Source organism: Chrysochloris asiatica, unplaced genomic scaffold, assembly GCF_000296735.1.
Source record: "Chrysochloris asiatica unplaced genomic scaffold, ChrAsi1.0 scaffold00130, whole genome shotgun sequence".
In the NCBI taxonomy this organism is placed as follows: domain Eukaryota; kingdom Metazoa; phylum Chordata; class Mammalia; order Afrosoricida; family Chrysochloridae; genus Chrysochloris; species Chrysochloris asiatica.
Window position 1 is genome coordinate 5836810 of NW_006408648.1, and position 25995 is coordinate 5862804.

General features: G+C 37.3%; 1 protein-coding gene across 1 annotated transcript in view; it reads right to left on the minus strand.

The window, feature by feature from the left end:
- SNX4 (sorting nexin 4) overlaps positions 1-25995 on the minus strand; it is a 114492-nt gene that overhangs the window by 66158 nt on the left and 22339 nt on the right. The window contains exons 2-7 of the mRNA XM_006869374.1: positions 24655-24776; positions 19948-20083; positions 19721-19870; positions 19023-19070; positions 10756-10811; positions 1502-1574 (exon numbers count right to left, since the gene is read on the minus strand). Coding sequence (XP_006869436.1) covers positions 1502-1574; positions 10756-10811; positions 19023-19070; positions 19721-19870; positions 19948-20083; positions 24655-24776 — 585 coding nt within the window. The remainder of the gene's footprint in view (positions 1-1501; positions 1575-10755; positions 10812-19022; positions 19071-19720; positions 19871-19947; positions 20084-24654; positions 24777-25995) is intronic.

The following is a 25995-nucleotide window of genomic DNA, read 5'->3' on the forward strand; positions in this document are numbered from 1 at the left end:
AAATAAAAAATAAAATACATGGGCCATGCACACACACACAAAAAAGTCACTGTGAGTCTGAACTGCCTCAAAGACACTTAACAGCAACAACAAACTGCAAGGTTGGTGATTCAAATTCACCAAGTGATTCTGGGAAAAAGACCTGGCTGTCTAATTCCATTAAGATTACAGCCAAGGAAACCCAATGGAGTAGTTCTACTGTGGAGCATATGGGTTGCAACAAATCGGGGTCAACCTGACTGCAGCTAACAACAAAAGGTTTCATGAGTATCAAAACATCAAAATTCCTACTTGCAATATGTTGTTCATTGTATGTCAACAATAAAGACTGGTTGATGTAAAAAATAAAATCACTCTCAGATCAAGTGCTACCTTTCCTTTGAGGATCTTAATTAAGCTCTCTTCTTCATGTTTCTGAAGTCTATTTAAGGTTAGGATAAATATCCGTATTCAAAATGTTCTTACTTGGCTATGACAAACTCTATGATGACAAGGTCACTGTCTTTAAAAGGATCTTGTCATGTATATATTATCATCCAGTTCTGTCTGCATATAGGATATACCTTCATTTCTCATCACCCTACTTCAACAATTATTAAAATATGGCCAATTTTGTTTCATATCAAACTACCCCCCCCCCAACAGTGGATTATTTTAAAGCAAATCCCAGGTAATATATTTTATTTTAGGAAGATTTCAATCAGTGTGAGATATGATCCTAATCGTGCTAGCCTTGTCTCTCTAAAAGACATTAGCACAGGCTTCCTGTGGGCTAATTTTGAAGGGCCACAGTGAATAACACACATTTCTAGGTACATTAATTTGCCCAAACACATTTTCTTCCACGTCGATGACATCCAAAGTATACTGCAAAGTACAATTATTACTGCTCCTTTACTATGGCACATCATTACCCCAAGCAAGTTTATAGAGTAGAATTAAAGAACATAGACACAAGATGGCCTAAAATACAAACTATTTCATAGACCTTAAAAAATAAAAATAAACTGAAAGGAAAAGTTATAGGCAGATCTAAAATCCTCCTCACATTATGTTCCATTTAATTGTGGCACTGTAGGACAAGCACTTGACGGCTAACCACAGGCTGATGGTTCAAGCCCACCAGCTGCTCCTTGGAAACCCTACACAGGATTGCTATGAGTCAAAACTGATTTCATGGCACTTAACAACAGCAACAACAATGCTGATATGGCAGCCTTTAATTTATTTCTGGTTTTTGTTTATTTTCCTGAAATAGCTGGCCTTTTGAGAGGATGTTAAAGTAAGTATATTAATACAAACCACAAAGAAAATAGGGTAAGATGCTTCAAATTATACATGCCAGAAAACATTTTACTTTTTTTTTTATATATATATATATAATGACATTTGGGTGATGAACATACCAAATTTGAATGTAAAAAATTAGTTACACAACAGAATACAACTTATTGGTTAAATGAGAAGCATTTCCTTATAAATGTGTATCGGAAGCACTTACAGCTCTGACTCGGAGAAGATGAGAGATGACAGACTGTAGTTCATCACTGTAGTGTTTTAGGTCAGTAAATCTCCTGCAACAGGAAATAATAGGACATCATTTTTCTCATGAAAACAGACAGTCAACAACTGAAAGAACAGTAGTTCCTGAGAATTTTACACGGCCTTGAACTTTTACACCCCAGTATGAATTTTTAAAAAATTTTTAAAGGCAGCCATATTTTCTTTTGTTATTTTGAAGTCATGAAAAGTTGTTATATTTCTTAATTTATACCGTAGGGCTAACATAAGAGATAAAAAAAAAAAAAAAAAAATGGTGGTATGAAAAATACTTTGGAAAAAAAGGAAACAATTTATGATGCTAAAAACTCTTATGATACAGCATAAACTCATGGTCTCTAACCTTGATCTTAATGCTTCCACGTCATCTTTGTTTTCCTAACCTACTCACTGCCATTCTTCATAAAGACCCCAAGCTTCTAATAGCTTCATCACCTGCCATTCTCCAAACAACCTAGCTTCCTTTTACACAGACAAAACAGAAGCCATCAGGTAGAACAGACTCCTTCAGAAAGAGACCACCACCCTTTCCACCTCCTGCCATTAAACCATTCCACATTTCTTCCTTCCCTCTAAAACCCTTCTTTCCAGCTACGTCTCATTTCCTTGTTCTCTAACTTCTCTCTGTACACTACTCTCATCCGCATATCAATTTAGTCAGGCAGGTTTGAACCTCAAAGTCATTGCCAGTTCAACCTCGCCAGCCATTCCTCAGAAACCCTGTGGGTCGGAACCAACTCGACAGCATGTTACAACAACATCCTTGTATGGGGAGTCCTGGTGTGGCACTGTAGGGTAATATGCTGGGCTGCAAGTTCAGTTTGATCCACAAGGTCAGTGGTTCAAGCTCACCAGCGCTCCTTGGAACCCCTATGCAGGGTTGTTATGAGTTGGACCTAATTTGACTGCACGTAACAACAACAACAAATCCTGGTGTGGCACTGTAGGATCAGCATTGGACTGCAAACCACAAAGTCAGTCTGCTCCTGGGAAGCTCTATTCAGAGTTGCTATGAGTGTGAACCAACTTGACTGCACTTAACAACAACAACATGCTAAATTAGAAAACACACACAACTCCCTTAACAACACATTCTTCAACTATTATAACCCTCTCAATAGGCACACATTCAAAAGGCACTATCTCCCTGGCAATAACCACTTCTTTCCTTCCCATTCACTGGTCAGCCCACTTCATCTACCTCTGAATCTGAATTGAGTCAACTCCGGTTCACGGCAACCCATGTGTGTCAGAGCAGAACCGTGCTCCATAGAGTTGATTTCTTGCAGAAGTAGATCACCAGGCCTTTCTTTCCAGGCACCTCTGGGTAGATGGCAGTCTCCAACCTTCCAGTTAGCAGCCAAGTCATGTTAACTATTTGAGTCACCTAGGGACTCCAGGTTATAGTGGACAAATATTCCTGACAATATCATTAACTATTTTCAGGCTGCTAAAACGCTATGAGATAAACAGTCATAAGGTTGGTTTGAACCACAAGGTCAGCAGTTCAAACTCACTAATCGCTCCTCAGAAACCCTATACAAGGTGTCTATGAGTGAGAACCAACTCTTAGGCACTTCACAACAACAACAGTAATACATTTGAGATCTTATCTTACTTGATCCTCCTGCAATGCTAACATTGGACTTGACTATTCTCAAACGTTTCTGTTCTTTCTTAGATATGTATCACCTTAGAGAGTTGTGAACTGCTTTCTTATACTCTCTGGCACTCAAGTCTCCTACAAAATGTTCACTTCCCCATCATGCATTTCTGTAACCCCAACTGTGGTGTACCTCAAAGAACTCTTGAGGTGTTTGTTTAAAAATTCAGATTCTTGAATCTCTCAGTAAGAACAGGGTGTGAATAACCACTGCATGGCAGACAGAGGCCTTGGTGGAGCCCAGCAGCCTGAATTTCTAACAAACTCACCCATACAATGGTGGTAATCTTTCAGAAAATGGCTGCATGCATTGGCACTCTTTAGGATTCAACCCCAGTCCTCAAATCATTTCCCATTCAATCTACCCACTCTTCATGTGATGTCATTTACAAAAATTCACAAATACAACCCACATTCCAAATTTCTATCTCCAGCCCAAATCTTTCTCCTAAGCTCCTGATCTACAAAGTCAACAGATAAGCAAACACATGTATTCGCTTATATTTCCAAAGCTCAACTTATCTTTCCCTGTAACCCACAATCTCTCTCTCCTGGGTACTATATGTATTTCCTTGCCCCGTCCCCGCCCTTCTTCACCCCAACATTCCACTAGTCACTTGATCTGTCAATCCTATCTCCTAAATATGCCCAAATGTTTCTCATCTGGAATTATTGTACTACCCTCATAATTGGTCTCCTGGTCCATTGCCACATTTCTCTAATCTACTGGGCATCCTGCTAGGATCAACTGAACAATGTCCAAATCCAATTACATCACCTCTCTGCTGCAAAGATCATTCAATGATCCTGAGATAAAGTCCAAACTCTTTAATGTGGATTATAAAACTCTTGCTAATTTCATTCCTGCTTAGATAGCCCTTTAGCCTCTTTTCTTAGTTTGACTTTTCTCTCCTACTCACCCAAACACTATGGTGCAACCATACTGAGCTACCAGCACCTTCCCAAAGGCTATGCTCTCATTTGCTTCTAGTCCTTTACTTAGATAGGTCTCATTGTCCCTTTCCCTTAACCTCCCCATACCTCTTAATTTTCCTAACCTCTTCTTCTTTGGACTTCAGCTTAGGTACTATTTCCTAACACTCCGGTCAGTATACGGCAAATGCATACTTACTTGTCTCTTCCCAACTCCCACCCAGACTGTAAATTTTATGGGAAAAGAACCATCTACCTTCTTCACCCAGTGCCTGAAACACAACAGGAGTCAACGTAATATTTATTTAATAATAAACTGATTACTGTACATATAAGGAGGGGAATGTACAACTATTGTAACTTATCATTTCATTTGAGAAAAGACTCACTTCCTCCAGATACAGAAGGGAAGAGGCACAGGGAAAACTGACATGAAAGATAAAGAGAAACATGGGCAAAGATAGTGCTACTGTATTTTTATTCCCCAGCCATCTGTTAACAGGTATATATATGTCACTCAGTCAGCTGGCAGAGCCAAGGACATCAAACCACTAGATAAAATACTAAACCTCTATCATTCTTCAAGGCAATGCTTTTCAGCTAAGAAAGAAATCCAATGAGAGAAGGACTGGTAAAAATGGTCACACATTAAGTAGAGTACAAATCCATGCCTGATCCCTCACGAGACATCCCAGAGGGGAATATAGAAAATGTACTATGTAATTTTGCTTGCACTTGTAGGATAAAATTCTGAAGGGATACAAAATGAAGTGTCAACCTTTGAGGAAGGGGGTAGAAATGAACATATGGTACAGGAGTGAAACTTTTCACTGTATATCTTTCACTATCTACTTAGCTACATGTCAGCCATGAAAATGAATTATCTCGGTAAAAAAATTAAACTTCTAAATAAAATTAAATTTAAAAAAAGAAAATGTATTACCTGAAGTAAGTGTGAAATGCTTCTTTATGTAGAGCCCATTAAATTTAAACTAAAATAATTCTCCCTTCCAAAGTGAAGATGTGAATTTGAATATTAAGAAACAAATCGTTCACTGAACCCCTATCTGTGATGAGATCTTCTTGAGCTGTGACTTAAAAGCCAGAAATTTTACATGATTAGTCTTCTACAGCAGAATCTCCAAACTAGATCAGATCCCCTACAGACCTTTCTAATCTATTTTTTTTTTCAACTCTAAAGCTGGCATGACTACAAAATTCTTAGTTGTCACATTTGGTTATGAGAAAATTTCTAAGAAGGTAAACAGCAAGGCTTAAAACACTTAAATTAGGTGAACAAGAAGTTTCTAGAACAGAGATTTAAAAAAATACCAACCATCTGGTCACAGAATATATCTGATGGACAGAATCACACGTATCTGATGAACAGAGTGGCACAAAAGAAGAAGATAAAAGAATAAAAATCATATCTGAAAAAGTCAGGATGCTGTTAGCTTCACTTGGAAGAAGGGAATTAAAGATAGTCTTAAGTAGTAATAAATAGGTCTCTAGGAGTCCTGGTGTGGCACTGTGGATTAATGCACTGGACTGCAAACTCATTGGAACTGCGAGGTCAGTGGTTCAAGCTCACCAGTCACTCCTCAGAAACCCTACACACGCTCACTATGGGTCGGAACTGACTCGACGGCACTTAACAACAACAAGAAGTGGGGGTGGATAACACCACTAGTGAGGTAGACACTCAACAGAATAGACAACCATTCAAGATTAAAAAGGCAGAATTTATCTATGGACAAAATTCAGAAGGGTTGGGAAACAAAAAACACAGAAGAAGTAGGAAAAGTGATGTTACACTAAGGGGCTTGCAATCACTGGGATGAAAGGAAATGTATGTGTTGAATGTAAAACTGATGATCTGCTCTGCAAACCTTCACTCAATTCACAATACAAAGTTAAACACAGACAAGATAGTCTTAACTAGGGAGATGATATAAAGCTTCCCTCCTACAATACTAAATAGCTAAAATCCTTATCCCTGGGGCATAAACAACATGACCTCAACCAGCCTTATTTTCTATCTCCTTAGAACACACCTGTTACCACTGCAAGATCCTGTGCTTCCCTTGATCTCCATATTCTACACTTATTTACTTGGCAGTCATCTCCTCCTCCAAGCCTGGACAGGTACCTCTCCTAATCAAGTCTCATCAACTACTCAAGACCCATCTTGGAAAACCTCCATCAAGTCTTCACGTATTTATTTTTTAATGCATCTCTTCCATCTCAAATATACATGATCCAATGGCATACATACAGTTCAGGATCAAACTTGTCTCTGTGTCATACGGCTTTTACATTTTCATATGATCTTAGTTTTCTCTTTCCAACTACACTAAAAACGCCTCAAGTCATATAGAATCTCTTATATGTCTTTGTAACTTGTATAACCATATAGGATTGCTTCAGAATGACTCAGAGATACTTAACAAGTACGGCGGTAGGGAACATCCAGTCCTCGAGCCACACGAGGCCCTACAAATCATTAGGTCTGGCCCTGCCAAAGCAACCATAGTTCCAACCATCACATTTGTTGTTAAGTGCCATCAAGTCAGTTCAGGGATGAGTTAATTAAATGTTTGACCAAATATGCTGGTGGTGGTGGTGGCGTGCCATGTATTCGGCTCTGACTCACAGCAACCATGCATAGGGTTTCCAAGGCTGTAAATCTTTAAGTGAGCAGAAAGTCTCATCTTTCATCTGTGGAACTACTGGTAGTTTCAAACTGCTGATCTTGAGGTTAGCAGCCCGACTCATCACCACTATGCTACCAGAGCTCCTTTCACCAAATATAGCAGGCCAATTTAAAAATTTATAATTGTGTATTTCCCGTGAATGATGTTATAAATTTTGGCAGAAAAAAGTTTCTTCACCCCTGCTCTAACAGGATAAAGCTCTGAAATTAAACACAATTAATTCTAGTAGTCTGAGTAACTACAAAATAATAAATGTATCAGTTCACTCTTCAACTTTCTTTTCTTCCCTCCAGCTCTTAGGGGCTTTGAAGTCCTTGAAGACAATTTACTAATACATCTCTCCTCCCTATCTGTACTTCCTGCCCTACAATCAGCATGGGAAAGTGAAATAACTCAATAGTTAGGAAACTCAAGGAATAAATTGAGCAAATCATCATCTTAATTATCTGGCTGTGTAGCCTGGTTTTCTTTCCAAAAAAGAAAACCACGATCTTACTAAGGCTAAATAGATGCTTTAAATCAAAAAGAAAGACAGTAACTGGAACCACAGTACATAAAACTTTGTGCATTGTAATCCAGAATATGAGTGGTTGTTTCTACTAGTAGCAGTCATTTTAGTTTTGCTTTGTTTTTAAATCAGATCTTGAAATTTTGCTTTCCTTGACTCCGATATTTTTGTGTTTCTTTTTAAACAAAATGAAGATATTAAAGTGAAAGTCTTTCCTTTTTTTAATTTAACCAAAATTTCATTCACTAGTTCTCATACTTTCCTTGGAGGCCTCTTGACTCTATTCCTACTACAATCAATTGAGAAAGCAGAATTATGGGGATAAAGGCATCTGAAGTTATAAACAGTAGACTTAAATATAGCTACTCAAATACTTACATAATCTTTTCAGTTTACCACCTACATTTGGTCTTAGTGAGTTTCGCTTATTTGCAACATGAGGAGCTCAGTGAATGGAGGTAAAGCTTAGGCACAGCACTCTTAAGGAAAATACATAATTAATGCAATGCAAAACCACTTACAGAGTACTTCAGGCTATGTGCCTTGGTGACACAGTGGCTAAAGCACTTGGCTGCCACCTGAAAGGTTAACGATTCGACCTCACTAGTTGTTTCATGGAAGAAAGATGTAATCTGTCTGCTTCCATACAGAATACAGTGTTGGAAACACCATGGGGGCAGCAGTTCTATTCTGTCCTACAGGGTTGCTATGATTCAGAATCGACTCAGCAACAATGGGTTTGTTTTTTAAAGACCATCTAAAAGTAGAACACTCCAGCTTCTTCTCACCGCCCTTAAAAATCTAGTTTGGGAAAAGATAAATAAGAATTAAACAATTATATAAAACCCATTTTGGTATATCCTTCTGATACACGTTAAGTGCTGTCACGTCAGTTCCGATTCATAGTAACCCTGTACTGGGTTTCCAAGGCTGCTAGTGAATTTGAACCACTGACCTTGAAGTCCAGTGCTTATCCTACATCACTACACCAGGACTCCTACAATATTTCTGGTTTACTATTTCAGTCAAGCAAAACTATTCTTCCACTGAGTCAGCTAAGCATGTCGTTGTTATTGGGTGTCATCAGCTGATTCTGACTCAACCCTGGAAATGGTTTCTGAAGAGCAGTTGGTGGGCTGGAACTACCAGCCTTGGGGTTAGCAGCTCAGTACTTATCCTACAGCACCACACCAGGCACTGTACATAAAGAATTTGGTAAAACAAAGACCAATATAACAATGACTGGAGTAGAAAATGTTCTGATATACAATTTAAGACAAACAATTTCTATTACTAATTACATACTTTAGCAAGAACACAGTGGCAAAAAAAAAACTGTATTGGTTATATTATTGGTCATATCGCATTTAAAATTCTACTAATAATAAGGGTATTAAATAAAATTTAACAATTCAGAAAATACAATTAAGTCAAAAAAGGGACAAAAAATAACCAACTGCCAAAATAATAATGAGGGTTCTGATATTCTCATCTACATGCTCCTCTAATGAATGCACAGCCACCAATTTCATGAATTATTTTCCAAAGTTTGTTCCCCCATGCCCCTGAGGATAACATGGAGTCCTGGTGTGGGATAAACCACTGGACCACAAGATCAGTTTCACCCACAAGGTTGGTGGTTCAAACATACTAGCTGCTCCTTGGAAACCCTATACAGGGTCACTATGAGTTGGATAACAGAACTTAACAACAACAATAAGGATAACATAATTTTAGTTCTTAATCTAGAGTCGTTGTGTGCCACCAATTCTGACACACTATGATGCAAGGAGACAGACAGAACTGTCCCATAAAGTTTTCTAGGCAGTATTCTTTATGGAATAGATGGTCAGAGCTTTTCTTCCATGGAAAGGCTGGTAGGGTCAAACCGCTGACCTTTTGGTTAGTAACCTAGCGCTTAACCAGTCTCCACCAAGACTCCTTTAATCTACTCTTCTATGATATAATGCCCATCACAACTTCCGAATCACCAAAACTATTACATGTTCATTAATATTTTATCTTCAAAATTTACATTAAAAACCAGAGGCATTATCACCACTGTGTTATGGTTTACAAGCTGAGCATGACTGATGATTAGATCATGCAAACTTCGTCTTTGCCAAGAATTGACACTACACAGAAACTAATGCTGAAGGATTAAATAGAGAAATTCTAACAGACCTCATAACATTAATCTTACAAAAGAGAAAGGCCTTTCTAAGTACATTTCTAACTAAAAAATTCCTTTAGCTGAACTTTTTTAGTGCCAGGTAAAGATTTCATCTAGTGAAGTGTGAATAAGGACACCCAAAATCTTCAAAAATATCTAGGTTCTATCCTCAGGTACCTAGATATTTCCGAAGACTTGGGGTTTCTTGAAGATTTCCTATCAGGATAAGGACCTGTGGTAGCGTAGTGGTTACGAGTCAGGCTACTAACCTCAAGGGCAGCAGTTCAAAACTCTAGCTGTTCCATAGTAAACAGATGAGGCTTTCTGCTCCCACAAAAATTTAGTCTTGATGACATGGAGAGATGGAGCAGCTGGGGACTTTAGACCCAGAGAGGGAGAGGGGTTGTGTGCTGACGACCGGAGGGCAGGCTTGTAGTGTATACCCTTTGGTTAGCTGATGATGCATGGAGGGGAATGTAACCATGGCAATGAAACGATACGATAGGATGAATACAAAACTAATCTCCCATGTAAACTACCACATAATTCACAACAAAACATTAAAAAAAAAAAAAAAAATTATAGTCTCAGAAACCCTGTACAGGTTCTCTAAGTCAGAACTAACTCCATAGCACATGATCACCACCATACTCAGGGAAGGTGCTACTAAACATTCTCTTCCTTTAATATACAAACACCAATATAACATAAATGAAGTCAAGTCTTTTTCACATAAATACATCTCCATGAAATGTATTATATTAATAAAAAATGTATTATGCATTTATCTATTAAATTTTCTTGGCATACAAGAAAGTTTATTATCAAAAACATATATAAAATTGTCTTATTTTGAGTTTTATATGTATTTGCTAAGCAAAGTCATGTAAGAAAAACTTTTTTATATGAAATTAAAATTACTTTCTCATTTTCTGATACCTCGAGCATTTAATAATTACTTCTTCAAAAAACAAAAAACACAGTGTTCAACTTTTCTAAAACTGCAGTTACTTACAACCTTAAGCCCCATCAAGTTACCCAAATTCCAAAATCAGATTTAGATTTTAAAAGGATTTTACTAAACGTGAGTCACTATCTAAAATATTTAGCAAATGAAGTGCATACATTCAGAAATGAAAAATTAAATAGGTTGATAGGCATCATTCAAAACAACATTGTAACTGTTATTAAAACAAAACCTTACTTGTCTGGGTTTTTCACTCTGAATGTTGCATTAAGCGCTTTTAACCTGGAGTCTGCCTGGAAAAAATAATTTGTTAACTTAATACAATTACATTTCAGGGTATAAAATTCAAACAATTTTACTTTCCCCTTTGAATTAAGGTGCTCAAGTACAATTTTCCTTCATATTATTTGTGTCACACATTAAACAAACCTTTAAAAAAAAATTTTAAAACTTAGTAGTTTGTTTTGAGAACACCACAAAAACATGTTATAAATTAAACCGAATTCACAATATTCAATGATACCCAAAGTAAGACAACTGTCAACACCAATACACTCAGAGGCACATAAGCTCAGCATTATTATAATTTTGAATAGGTTATGTGAAAAAAAAATTGTTTACCTTTTCTCTAAGCCACAGTAAAGCAATAATTTATATATAAAGTTACTATAATTTTTGCAAATAATGCAAATCATATAACCCCTCCTGCAGTAGTTTCCTATGCAGGATATGTATGTTTTATGTGTGTGCACACTGTTTACATGGGGGCATTATCTGCAAAAAATACAGTAAAGAAAATGACTGTTTTTTAAGCTATGTATTACTGAAGGTAGTTCTCAAATGGAACCCAAACAAAGTGTACAACTGTTTCCCTCATTTTCATGATTGGTATTTTAGAGGGGAAAAAAATCTAGAAATGTCTGTTCTAAAGTACTACTAGTAATGCACATTAAAGTAAATACAACAAGTCATTTACAACTCATGGTGACCTCAAGTTACGGTATTGTTATTAAGTGCCATCAAGTCAGTTCCTACTCACAGCAACCCTGTATAGGGTTTCCGCGGAGCAGTTGGTGGGTTTGAACTGCTGGACTTGCAGTTAGTAGTCTAGTCTAGTGCTTATCCTATGGCAATACACCAGGACTCCTAGGTGGCAGAAAGTATTTTAAGAAAATAAGCCTTATTATCTTTTCTTGCTTCTAGATAATTGCTCTCAAAGAAGGGACAAAGACCACCAAAATAGGGATGTTAAATAATTATTTCACAGAATTAAATTTATATTTAACATAACTGAATCTTACCTTAAATTCTCTAAAAAAAAAAAAAATTTTTTTTTTCTAATTAAAGCACAGGAATTAGAGGGCTCTTAAAAGTTAACTCAATCATAATCCATTTCAAATTGTGATTTAGTTTCAAAAAATCCCAATCAGCTAGATACTTTTACATTATTCTTACTTCCAACCCACTATTATAAATACTCCCGATTAATAAAAAAAAATTCAAAAGAAAGGGACAAAACACTATTAGGACTCCCCAGAATATCTGGCAAATAAAAATAAATGAAACAAATATGCTACTCTACAAACTCAGCCTCCTACTCCAAGAAATTCAAGGAGATATTACTGTTTAATTGTCACTAATTTTAAGGACTTGTCATTTCTAAAACCAGTATTTCACTAATTCTTGGCCTTTCCTATATCTCAAAGAACAAATGAGCTAACACATACGAAATTCTTACAAGTAAAAGCTCCTATGAATTCAAGGCATAATCATGAAGTAACTTAAAATCACTAAACACCAAAAGATATCATAAATATTACTGAGGTTATACAGTCACATGCAAATGCATATTAAACATGCAACAAGTATTGGTTGAATAAATAACTTCAATTGATCTATAATACCAACTGCTATTCCATATAATTCCATCTGACTACCTCATCTAGGTTCTCTTTTACTCCCTCCCTTTGCAGTTATTTTTTCAAGTCCTACACCTCGTCTTTCCTTGGTTCTTTCATTTTCTCATTGTTTTCCTCTTGCAAGGTTCCATAAGATAAGCACTGGACTCTGACCCACAAGCTCCAAGGTTCAAACCCGCCAGCTACCCCACAGGAGAAGGATAAGGTTTTCTACTCCCTCAAAGATTAAAAGCCTCAGAAACCCTACACAGGGTCACTATGAGTCAGAACTGACTCGAAGGCACTGAACAACAACATCCTCCTCCAAACCTATTTCTGTTTTCCTTCTCTAGTAAGCCAATACCCAGTTTGGACATGTCTCTAACAATCGTCTTCCTTGGTCGGGTATATTCACTCCACTGTGGGTTCCTTTTTATTCAGGTCTCAGCTCACATGTTATCTTCAGGCTCCATGACCACGTGGCAAGTTTGCCCAGGACAGACCTGGCTTATACCTGTTGTCCTACCTTGATATTAATAGTGCCTCTTTTCACTGTCAGGAGAGTTCCTACTTGGACAATCAATTTTATGGTCACTCTTTCTCAAAATAACCCCTGAAAAATAACTGTCAGCACACTCTGCAGCCACCAAGTCAATTTCAACTCACAACAATTCTATATCTGGTTTCTGAGACTGTGAAACTTACTGGAATGGACAGCCTCATCTTTTCCCCATGAAGCGGCTGTTTGGTTTGAACTGCTGACCTTGTGGTTAACATCCCAATGCCTAACCCACAGTACCAGAGAAGGAAGAAAAGGGCATTGAATGAATGGAAATGGGGACCCAAGGAATAAAAAGGGGAGAGTTCTAACACATTGTGGGGATCGCAACCAGTGTCAGAGAAAAATCTGTGCTTGAATTGTTGTTTAGAAAAATAATTTGCTATGTAAACTTCCACAAAAAAACATTTAAAAAGCAAAATAAATAAAATGTTTAAACAAAAAAACAGTTGCTGTCAAATCAATTCCTACTCATGGTGGTCCCGTATGTGTCAAACTGTGCTTCACAGGGCTTTCAATGAATAGCTTTTCACAAGTACACTGCCAGGACTTTCTTCTACAGCACTTCTGGTGGATTCAAACATCCAACCTTTCAGTCAGCACTCAAACATGTTAACCATTTGTACGACCCAGGGATGACATACAATTATCTTGTTAGGTATAATACTTACAAGATTTAAGAGTATTAATCTAGTAGGACAAAGCTATAATTTGAATTAAATGTATATGAGGGAGATTAAAGTAAACTGACACTACTTCAAATTTTGAAGATGACAGATGCATAAATTGAAGTCAAACACTCTAATAAAATAGAAATACTTGGTCTGATTCAAAATAATCTCATTTTCACAAGAATATAATTTATTTTTATTAAGCATCTTTACATACATTAGTTATATAAGCAAAAAGGGAGAGACTGTGGAATCATAATTTAGAAGGGTTTTAGTCAGATCTATATATGTATTCAGTTATATGACCTTGGATAAGTCACTTTCTAGAGTTCTTTATCTGAAAAATGGGACTACTACTAAACCTCAGAGGGACTGGGGATTTACTGAGCATGAAAGCTACACTATGGCTAGACTAAGCATTAACTAACAAACATAAAAAACAGTACAATCATAGTACAGTGCCTAGCACATGGTGAGCATCTAATATTGAGAATGAGGCTATTTACTAAAGAAACCTAACATTATCAAGATTCCCCATAATGCATCTTTTTGTACCACTTTTTATCTTCTTTCGATATTATTCTCTCTCTCAGTAATCAAATTTTAGACTAAGGAGAATAAGTACACCTGAGATGGACACTGTTGTTAGGCGTTGGTTAGTTGACTTCGATTCTTACAGAACTCACGGATCAGAATTTCTAAAATAATTCTGAAAACTGAAATGCATATACTCTGCTGATCACACTTTAAGAAACAATGAATTAAAGAGTGTGCAGTACAGGCAATCTTTTTCTTGAGGGAACCACATACTGAGCACATCTGTTACACAGTAAAGTCCTAGGGGCTGCAAAGGGACATGGGACCTCAGCCCCATGCTACAGTGTCTGACTCTGAGACGACTGTTGTCTTTGCTACCAAGCCATCTGTCAGTTTTCCTAATAACCACACTGAGCTGCCTCCAATGGTACTCAACTTTTAGACTTTTGCAATTTTCAGCTTCAAATAAATTTTAACCAAGAGAGTAGACAGTTAAGTATGTTTGAATAACTATAAAAAAGTTATGTGGGTCCTAAATATAGGAACAAAGTACATTTAATGCATAGCAGCAAGCCTTGTTACATCTATTTGAACATCTTAGAAGTAAATTTTGATTAAATCTCAGCTTTTGACTACGATTAGTTTAGTTGTGACTGTCAAATACATGACCTCCGGATAAGCTAACTATGACTCTGTGTGTGTATGTGTATGTGTGTGTGTGTGTGTGTGTGTGTGTATACAAGTATGTGAGATTGCCCCCAAAAGTCTCATTTCCTTGATGGAAGCACGGACTTAAAACAATTAGCAGCCACAACAAAATTAATAATAAAGCAAGACATGTGAGTTACCCCATACATTTTATTTCTGGTCTATTTCACCAAAAGGCTTCGAAACTATTAATTCTGCATATTACATATACACTTAAATATTAGCACCTACACCAAAGAAATCACTTAAATACAACAACTTAAATATTAGCACCACACACAAGAAATAAAGCACTCTGTAGGCAGTATATTCTATACAGACGGAGAAACTGGAGGTTTTCTTAAGGTCACAAAAGTTACAGTTAAAACTGGATTCAAAGACAAACAACTGATAACTATACCTAAACTCACAACTAAATCAATGAACCTCTTTATGTAATTTTCTACTATATAAAGAGAATTCATGCACATTTTATCATTGTCATTATTAGCTCCTGACATATCTTGATTTCTCAGAAAACAATCAAAACAATATAAAGAATGTTTTAAATAAAATTCCAACATTCCCTTAGCAATGATTGGATACAATCAAGAATATATTTTTCCATGTATATCTGTCAATAAAATATTTGTGAGAATTTATAAATTAGATATTTGATTAAATTTTCTTAGCAGAAAAATATTGTTTCTAGTTTATTTTGTGCTAAATTTCAAACAGCTACACACCAATAAAGAAGCCTTTGTGACACGATAGGAAAGCACTGGACTGTTAATCACAAGGTTATCAGTTCAAACCCACGAGCTGCTCCACAGGAGAAAGATGAGGCTGAGTGCTCACATGAAAATTTACACTCTCGGAAACCCTATATGGGTCAGTATGAGTTGAAATCAACTGTATGGCAGTGGGTAGGATAGATCAATGTATTAATCTCTAGGAAGTGTTTTTTACATTATAAATACATTTCAGCTCTTGTTAGCTGGATCTATTGAACTTTTGATACCTTATTATTTTATAAACAGCTATCAATTTATATTATATACGAATTTACATTTTTCTATTTATCTATTTGGGAGCACAGTGGCTCCATACAATAAGCACCAGACTCTGAACTGCAAGGTCTGCAGTTCTAGGACAAAGCCATTCTGTGGGAGAAAGATAGACTTTCTGTCCCTGCAAAGATTTAAAAGTCTCAGAAACCCTATACAGGGTCACTGTGAGTCAGAACCAAACTGATGGCACTTAACAACAACAATTTACCTATTCAGTTTAAACAAAATATGAAAATCTTTTACTGTTAGTAGACATTCCAAATGAAATTAACTCTATTTCAAAAAGCTAAGATACTCCTGGGATACCAACTACTTAACAGGTGAAAATTTCCATTTTTGAAACCTAGTACAAAGAGAAAAAACTTTGAAAAATTTGTAATAACCTGTGTTATACAACTGTCAGGGAGGAAATGGAGGTCAGAGTGCAGTTAAGGTGGCTGTGTAGGCAGTGTCTTATTCTGTTGTACAAAGAGTGACTATGAGTCGGCACTGACTCGATGGCACCTAACAATAACAACAACAGGCAAAATACTGAATGATACAGAAAGCATTGAAAGAAGATGGGAAGAATACACAAAGTCATTGCACCCAAAAGAAATTGGTTGATGTTCAACTATTTCAAGAAGTAGCATGTGATCAAGAGCCAATGATACTGGAGGATGAAGTCCAAGGTTCACTGAAGGCATATTAAATTAAATTATTTCAACAAAGTGATACAGACTGGAGGCAATTACTCATCTACGTCAAGAAATCTGGAAGACAACTCCCTGGCCAATTGATTGAAAGAGATCCATTATGTGTGCCCATTCCAAAGAGAGGTGAACCAATGGAATGCAGAAATAAGCGGAGAATAGCATTAGTATCGCATGATAATAAATTTTTGCTAACGACAATTCAAAAATGGCTGCAATCATACATTGATAGGAAACTGCCAGAGGTTGAAGCCGGATTCAGATAAGGACACAGACTGAGGGATGTCACTGCTGACATTAGACGGACCTTGGCTGAAAGCACAGAATATCAGAAAGATGTTTATCCGGGCTTTAGCGACTCCACAAAAGCTTTCGATTGTGTGGATCATGAAAAGGTATGGGCAGCAATGCGGAGAATGAGTATTCTGGAAAATTTAATTGTACTCATGAGGAACCTGTACATAGACCAAGAAGCAATTATTCGACCAGAACAAGGGAACAATGAATGGTTTAAAATTAAGAAAGGAGTGTGTGCGACAGGGTTGTATTCTTTTAACACACTTATCCAATCTGTATGCTGAGAAGATAATCTGAGAAGTTGGATTATATGAAGAAGAATGTGGCATCAGGATTGGAGGAAGACTCATTAACACTCTGTGACATGCAGATGAAATATAACCTTGCCTGCTGAAAGCAAAGAGGACTTAAAATACTTACTGATGAAGATCAAAGACCACAGCCTCCAGTATGGCTTACACCTCAATGTAAAGAAAACAAAAATCCTTACCACTGGACCAATCAATAGCATCCATATAAGTGGAGAAAAGATTGAAGTTGTCAAATATTTCATTTTGCTCAGAGCAACCATAAACACTCATGGAAGAAGCAGCCAAGATATCAAACAATGTATTGCATTAACCAACCCTGCTACACAAGACTTTCTTGACATGTTAAAGAGCAAAGATGTCAATGAGGATAAAGGTTCACTTGACTCAAGCTATGGTATTTTCAATAACCTCATATGCCCGTAAAAGTTGACAGTGACTAAGAAAAACTGCAGAAAAACTGATGCATTTGAGTTATGGTATTGGAGGAGAATATTAAAAGTACCATGGACCACCAAAAGAAAAACTAATCTATGCTGGAAGAAGTACAGCCAGAGTGCTCCTTAGAAGCCAGGACAGCCAGACTTTGTCTTTCATACTTTCAACATTTTTTCAGGTGTGACCAGTCACTGGAGAAGGACATCATGCTTGGTAAAGTGGAGGGTCAACAAAAAAGAGGAAGACCTCCAACAAGATGGAGTGGCACAGTGTCAGCAGTAATGGGCTGAAAGGTAGCAATGATTCTGAGATTGGCTCAGGACCCAACAGTGTTTCTTTCTGTTGTGCATAAGATCACTGTGAGTCAGTACCAACCCAACAAAACAATTCTCTTCCCCAATTTCTTTCTCAAGCTGTAATATTAATGACCAAAATTTAAAAGCTATACACAACTAAATAAGGCAGTATCACCTGGTGTGGTGCCATAGGATAAGCACTCAACTTCAAGGTCAATCTAGACTACAAGGTCGGCAGTTCACTCTTACCAGTCACTCTTGGGTAGCCCTTTACAAGGTCACTATGAATCTCAGCCGACTCGATGACACTTAGCAGCAACTACTGGTGTAGTGTTTGGTGGTGGTGGTGACCCTGAGTGACAGAGCTGCACTGCCCCAGACCATTCATACACTGTTGTCTTTAATGGAGCAGATCAGCAGGTCTCTTCTTCCACAAAGCAGGTAGTATATCTCACCCTCCAGCCTTTCAGCAAGCAGACAAGTGTTTTAACCATTGTGCCACAATGCTCCCTGACTAGTTCATTAACAGATATTAATTTAAAATGACTCCCATGCCCATTTAAACTGATCACCATACCCCAACAGACAAAATTTGCATGACTGATAAGTCATGTTTTAGTCTACTAAGATTGGAAAATCTAAAAAGAACTCTTGAGAAGTATTTTTCACATATGACACAGGGTAAACAACTGTTAGAGGCAGGGATACAAGTGGCAATGCTGAAGACAAAGGGAAGGAAAAGCAAACATGTAAAGTATGACTACAATGTAGGAAAAATGTTCAGCTTATATCTATAGGACCGCTTCAAATAATTCGTTCCCAATAGAATGAAATTCATACATTTGCCTATTACAGTCTCACTAGTAATTAAAACGATACAAATCAAAAATGGACTACAGTGTTTCTTCAAAAATTTTACCAATGAGATTAGTTGCAAGGCATATTTCTAACATTCACTCATTCAATAAAAACCAAGCACCCACTAAGCACATGGCAGTTTGCTGGTACTTGTGAAGGAAAATGTCAAATTATTTCATAAAAATATTCTTACCTTTAGCTGAAACCCAGTTTCATTCACAGTCTCCTTCCAGTTACCTTCCTAAAAATTAAAGTTAATTTTAGAAATTATTATGGCAAAACAAAAAAACCCATAAGGAATATTACACATTAAATAAATACCTATCATTCTGTTCTTTTTTTTAGGAGAAATGGAAGGAAGATTAAATGGAATTCATTTCATTTCAAAATTAAACATACAACCCAGATTCCAAAAGATTACCAAAACATGGGCTCAAGCTTTTATAGACCTGGGACTTGAAGAACTGATAACTAACTTTAATTTAAATACTGAAGTGGTATCAGGAAGTGATTTCTTTAGCATCTTTAAGTCTGAAAATTTTAACCAAAATAATGATGCAATTCAATGATTTTGAAAATTAAAACAAAAACAAAAACCAATGACCGGGGAGCAGGCTTGCAGGGTGTACCCTCTGGTTGTTTGATAATGGAGAGAACTATAATCATGGCCGTGAAGTAACAGACGATAGTATGAATGTAAGGTTGATGTTCTCCCATGTAAACATCATATAATTTACAATAAAAACTTTAAAAAATCACTAAGTTAAGCAAATAATGATGTTCCCAAAAAGTCACTGAAAATAATAAGTTTCATATGGCTTAGAAAAACAAAATCCCAAGTCAAATGATTTTTTTTCTTAGGACTAAGTAACTGAAAGGAAAGGAAAATACCTGTGTTAAAAACAAATAGAAGATTTTGTCTCTACAAAGGATGGGATGTGAAGCAACTCTCAAGAGAAAGTTTTCTAAGCCAATCCGTCGTCTTTCCACAAAATCTGGATCCATGTTGTCAGCAGAAAGCTTATGCCAAACAAATTCTGCCTAGTTAAAACAAAAAAAATCATTAAGAACAGTCTCTATGCTCAGTACTTCTAAATGACTGCTGTTTTACTTCTTACCCTTTTTTCTGGTAGAGGTGGCACAACAATATGTGGATAGAAAACTAAAAGGTAGTTTCTCAACAACTCAAATTCACTGTACCGCCTCCATAGTGAGTCTGTTAAGACACTCTGACCATCAATATGCTCAACTGACCTGAAAAGGAACAGATAAACATTTATAGTATTGCTTTTAAAATACAGATACATACACTTCTTACTTTAAAAATTATAGCTCCACTTATGAAGCAGGCACTAAGTACAGCACTTTTTTCACCTGACAACAACCCAGTGCAGCAGGGTGGAGGCAGCAGCAGTACAGTGTATACTCTGCCTGAGTAACAAAGATCTATCTGTGAGGAACACGCTCAGTTCCATCCAATTCCAAAACCCTCACTCTTGACCACTTACATTGGAAAGACCACATGATTCAATGAAGATATATTTGAGAGCTGTGGTTGTTTAAGGAGTCCTGGTATGGTGCTGTAGGATGAGCACTCGACTACAAGGTTAGTTTGAAATACAAGGAGAGCAGTTCAAACTCACCAGTTGCTCCTTGGAAACCCTATACAGGGTCACTGTGAATCAGAACAGACTCAATAGCACTTAACAACAACAGCAACAAGTTATTTAAGAAGTCCTGGTTTGGCTCTGTAGGATAAGCACTAGACCACTAGGTAGGTTTGAACTGTAAGGCCGGTGGCTCAAACTCACCAGGTGCTCCTCAGAAGTCCTACATGGGGTTGCTATGAGTTGGAAACGACTAGACGGCACACAACAACAACAACAGCTGTTCAAAGCCTGACAACCATAGGGATACTGTACTTATAAGATAATCTAGTCTCCCCCCCAAAAAGTACTTCTTAAAATGAATAGCTATATGATATGAGGCAGGTGAAATTTTTTCACTAGATAGCTAAAGCACAAAATATAAAGAGAGTAAGAATTCTGAAAGTCTTAAATGTTTTAACTTTTGTACTTTAAAAGAGAACGTTGTAGTTGTTAAGTGCCATCAAGTCCAGAGTCACCTTAGAGTACCCCACACATTCCTGAAATGCCCAAGTCACCAAGACAATTCCAGAGTACAGATACATTCTGCAGTTGGAAAGAGAAAATAAACAGGTGCTAGCACAAAGGACTTGGGAAATTGCTCTAGGCACAGCTGATCTTATCAAACACATGTGGATGAAGGGCAGTTATCCTTTCTGTCTCCTTTCCTCTTCTCAGCCTGTTGGACTAGTAGGGACCTTTCCTAACTACTGCTGCTGTAAACATGTATCAGTGATTTACTGAAAAGCAATCATGGTTATTCACTGGTTACCATATCTATAGAAGAAGGAAGACTTTTAGCTTTAATATATATATATTATATATAAAGCTTTAACTTTATACATACTTTTAACTTTATATATACACTGTTGGTTTGCGGTGGTCTCCAGATTCCAGCAGACACTGTTCTGATGACCTGTCCAACCATTTCCCATCTGTCTTCTCTTTACTGCATATGCCGAGTATCTTTTTCACTGCTATAATTTAGTGGTAATTTTCCCGTAGGACATGGCCCATGACCCAACTGTACCAAAAACACCTAAATATAGCTGGACCCACCAACACAAACCTGTAGTGATACAGATTCTCCAGAGAATCCCTTGTATAAACACTTGAAAACTCCTATTTTAAATAAATTTATGATGAAATAGAACTGTGGAAGTCAACTCAACAATCCTTTTGTGTGCCATATATTTACTGAAGATCCACTTAAATATTTATCTACTACTGGGAGTTCTGGTGTGGCGCTGTGGGTTAATGCACCAGACTGCAAAGCCTTTGAACTGTAAAGTCAGCACTTTAAGCTCACCGGCTGCTCCTTGGAAACCCTATACTATACAAGGTCGCTATGGGTCAGAACCGACTCGACGGCACTTAAAAACAACAACTCAAGTATGGCCACTTCTTACTCCCAGTTTCTAATTGTTGTTGTTGTTGTTGTTTAGTGCCGTCGAGTCGGTTCCGACCCATAGCGACCCTGTACAGGGTTTCCGAGGGTGTAAATCCTTACGGGAGTAGAAAGCCTCATCTTTCTCCCGCGGAGCAGCTGGTAGTTTCGAACCGCTGACCTTAAGGTTCGCAGCCCGATTCGTAACCACTACGCTACCAGAGCTCCTTTCTAATTAGACAGGGCTAAAGAAGAAAACAGTGAATAAAATTATTTACCTTAAAGTTAACAGTGAACAATTATAAACTATTCAATGATTCAAAAAACAGGTTTCATCTAATAATAAAACTAATAACTAGTTAATGTCATTGCCAGGGGGTGATAAAAAGATATATACTATAGTCTTTTTAGTTTTAAACTTGTTTACCAAGAAAGTTAGACCTAATACTAATGTCTAAAGCTCCCTTTTTTTTAAGTGGATAATTTAACTACAAAAAAAAAGTAACTTCTCAAGGGACCATAATAAAAAAATTTTCAATCACTTTACAAATCTCTGTGGTGTATATATGCACAATTATATATATTTATATACACATACATCAGATACATATATATAGACATGATCCAATTTTTAGAAAGTACCACTTTATCTCTCTCCCTTTTCTAAAACTCCTATTTTATACAAATCTATACATCTTATTCTCTACTCCTTGACTTGCTAACCATAACTTAAGTTCATTTCAGATGCTCCTGAATCAGGTATCCTTTCCCAAAATTTTAAGGACTTTATCTAAGAACTCCATGAAAGCATATCTTAGAAACCAGGTCCCCAAAGTATATCACTAACTTTACCTCTCCCCGCAAAATAAATACAAGTACCAAAAGTAGAATAGCAAAAGACATCCTATTTACCTATTAATAAGCTTGTGGGTTTTTTTTTTTAAAAAAAAGCAATCCCTTTAAAAATGACATGTTCAAAGCTACAATGTTTGGATAATCAGAGCTCAACCAGAAGAAGATAGAAGAGGAGAGAAAAAAAAAGAGTACTCTGATATAATTTGAAGAACCTGACATACACCTATTGATGCAGTAGCTCAAAAGAGGGAATAAATCTTTACAGAGAGCATCATTCCCACCCCTTCCATACACAGAGTAGACAAGGATGGGCAACTTGGACATTGGCTACCCAAATGGGGGGGTGGGGGTAGGGGGCTACAAAGGCAAGAAGTGACTGGCTTACAAGCCTTCAAGAAGGAACCTAGATCCAGAGGGCGTAGAGGAAGGTAGAACCTCCACTGAGTAGTATCTAATCTGTCTGGGTGGGGCTGATGAAAGGAAATGAGGATAGTTCTCTTACAATACAATAGTGAATAATTGTTATCAGGACTGATTGTAAGGGTTGGAAATGTATAGGTAGACGTTTTATAGCAAGGAGGGGAGTGATTAACTTTTCAGTCTAGGAGCGGAGGTCCCTGGGACCATATCAAGGGAGAAGAGCAGAGAGCGGGACCCTACCCAAAGAAGCAGTGATGCCAGAGATGGAGGCAGAGTCGATGACATGGAGAGATGGAGCAGTTGGGGACTTTAGATCCAGAGAGGGAGAGGGGCTGTGTGCTGATGACCAGGGTGCAGGCTTATAGTGTATACCCTTTGGTTGGCTGATGATGCATGGAGGGGAGGGATTGTAACCATGGTAATGAAATGATATACGGTAGAATGAATGTAAAACTAATGTTCTCCCACGTAAACTATCACATAATTCACAATAAAACATTTAAGAAATAAATAAATAAAACAGATGTTACCAACAAAAAAAACAACAAAAAAACTACAATGTTAACTGAGCTAAATGTGCAGAAATTGTTGAATTGGCTTATGTTCTTCTATGTACATTCCACACAATAGAGCAAAAAATAAACACGATTTTTTTTTTAAAGAAAATGGGTTCTGGAAAAAGTATTAAGAATGCCAAGGTTTTCTTGATTTGTAATTCATTCCAAAAAATAATTAAGGCATTATCTGTCTCTCAATAAAGTGTCTACTTCTTAAAAAAAAAAAAAGACCTTTAAGGGATAGGCAATTTGGACACTGGCAATCCAAAATGGGGGTGGGGGGGCTACAAAGGCAAGAAGTGACTGGCTTAACAAGCTTTCAAGAGGGAACCTAGATCCAGGGGGTGTGGAGGAAGGTAGAATCTTTACTGAGTAGTATCCAATCTGCCTAGGCGGGACTGATGAAAGGAAATGCGTATAGGTCTCTCGTGATATAAGGGTGAATAATTGTTACCAGGACTGATTGTGAAGGTTGTAAATGTAAAAGTAGACATCTTGTGGCAAGGAGGGGAGTGATTAACTCTGCAGGCTAGGAGCGGAGGTCCCTGGAACCATGAAGGGAGAAGAGTGGAAAGCAGGACCCCACCCAGAGAAGCAGAGATCCCCAAGGAGGCAGAGATGATGACATGGAGAGATGGAGCAGCTGGGGACTCGGGACCCAGGGAAGGGATAGGGCCTGTGTGCTGATGACTGGGGTGGGGGAGTTGGGGGGTAAGCTGGCTTGTAGAATGTTCCCTTTTGTTGATTGGTAATGCCTGGAGGGGATTGTAACCATGGCAATATGATGAATGTAAAACTAATGTTCTCCCATATACCCATGCAAACCATCACATAATTCACAAAACTTTATGTAAAAAAAAAAAAAAAATGACCTGTAAACAATTTTGTTACACAAGAGAATCTGCACCAATACACAAAGCTTTCTGTCTACGTCTAAGCCTAATTCTGACGGCCACCTACCTTGTTTCAATGAGGTAAGCAGTATACGTTTCTTGCATGTTCATGGCATTTCTTCCAGTTCGCTTTTCTGCTTCTGAAACACTGATTTCTATCTTCTTCAACCAAAAATTATTTTCTTTCATCTGGACAAAAACAAACAATAATAAAATTATTTTAAAATAGTATTTTAAAAAATCCCCAGCTATTATAACAAAACTCTTTCTTGGTACCTATTTCATTGTTGGATTCTTCTATTTCTTGAGCTGATAGGGTTTGCTGAATGCCTAAGTACTCAATGATACGCCTCTGTCTCAGCACACTGTGGCACAGTAAGCTTTTCCAGAAGCCACTGTAACACATACCACACATTTAATGACTTACACATTCTTAAGAACAAAAATAAATCTATATAGGAATGCATAACAATTCTCTCTCTCTCTCTCAAAAGTAAAATACTAGCTTTACGTAGAAAAGCAAGATTTTCAGCAGACAGTTTAATTTGTTTTAAAAAGAAATCATTTCATATTTAACTTCAAATTTTGGCAGTAGTTAGAGTAAATAGGCTCCATCCATGAAACAGCAGCAGGGTTGAAGAAGAAGAGTAGACTCCTTTCTTTTTCCACAAGAATCTCTTCCCAGGTTCACACCAATGGATAAAAAGACCAATAAACACTTCACCGGAGGATCAGAGGCTGTATGTGTCAGAAGTACTTCACTGAGGATATACCAAAGTAACTATAAGTCTAACTAGGGAAGAAACAGTGATAAACAGGGAAGACCATGTGATAAAAGTGGTGCTTTGTCTTTTTCCACTTGCTCACTTCTAAGTTTTTAATTAAAAACCACACCTGGACTGTGAAAGTGAAAAGAAGAGGTAAAGACAAACCACCATCCCAATTTAGACTGGATTTAATCCTCTGACTCAAACGTTCACGTTTGCTTCTGCAGTGATAGAGGGGTGTGAGGTAGGAAGGACGTCAGAAATTAAGATGCTCTGAGTGGTTCCCTGGTAGAAGCAGGAGCTCTGACGGGCCGGTCCAGTCCTGAGCACATTGACTGTCCCCTCCTTGTTTCACTCAGGATTCTTTGCTCATTTAAAAAAATAAATAGAATATCAGAAATGGACAATACATTAAACGGGCAAAGGAATAGAACTGAAGAGATAGAAACTAGAACTAGTGAGCTAGAAGATAAATCTCTCAACACTAAGATAGAAGAACAAATACAAAAAAGTATAAAAGAATCAGAAGAAGGCCTAAGATTCATGTTGGATAACATGAAGAGGAATAACATAAGAATTATTGGCATTCCAGAACAGGAACAATCACACAAGGCCACAGAGGAGATAGTTGAAGAGCTTCT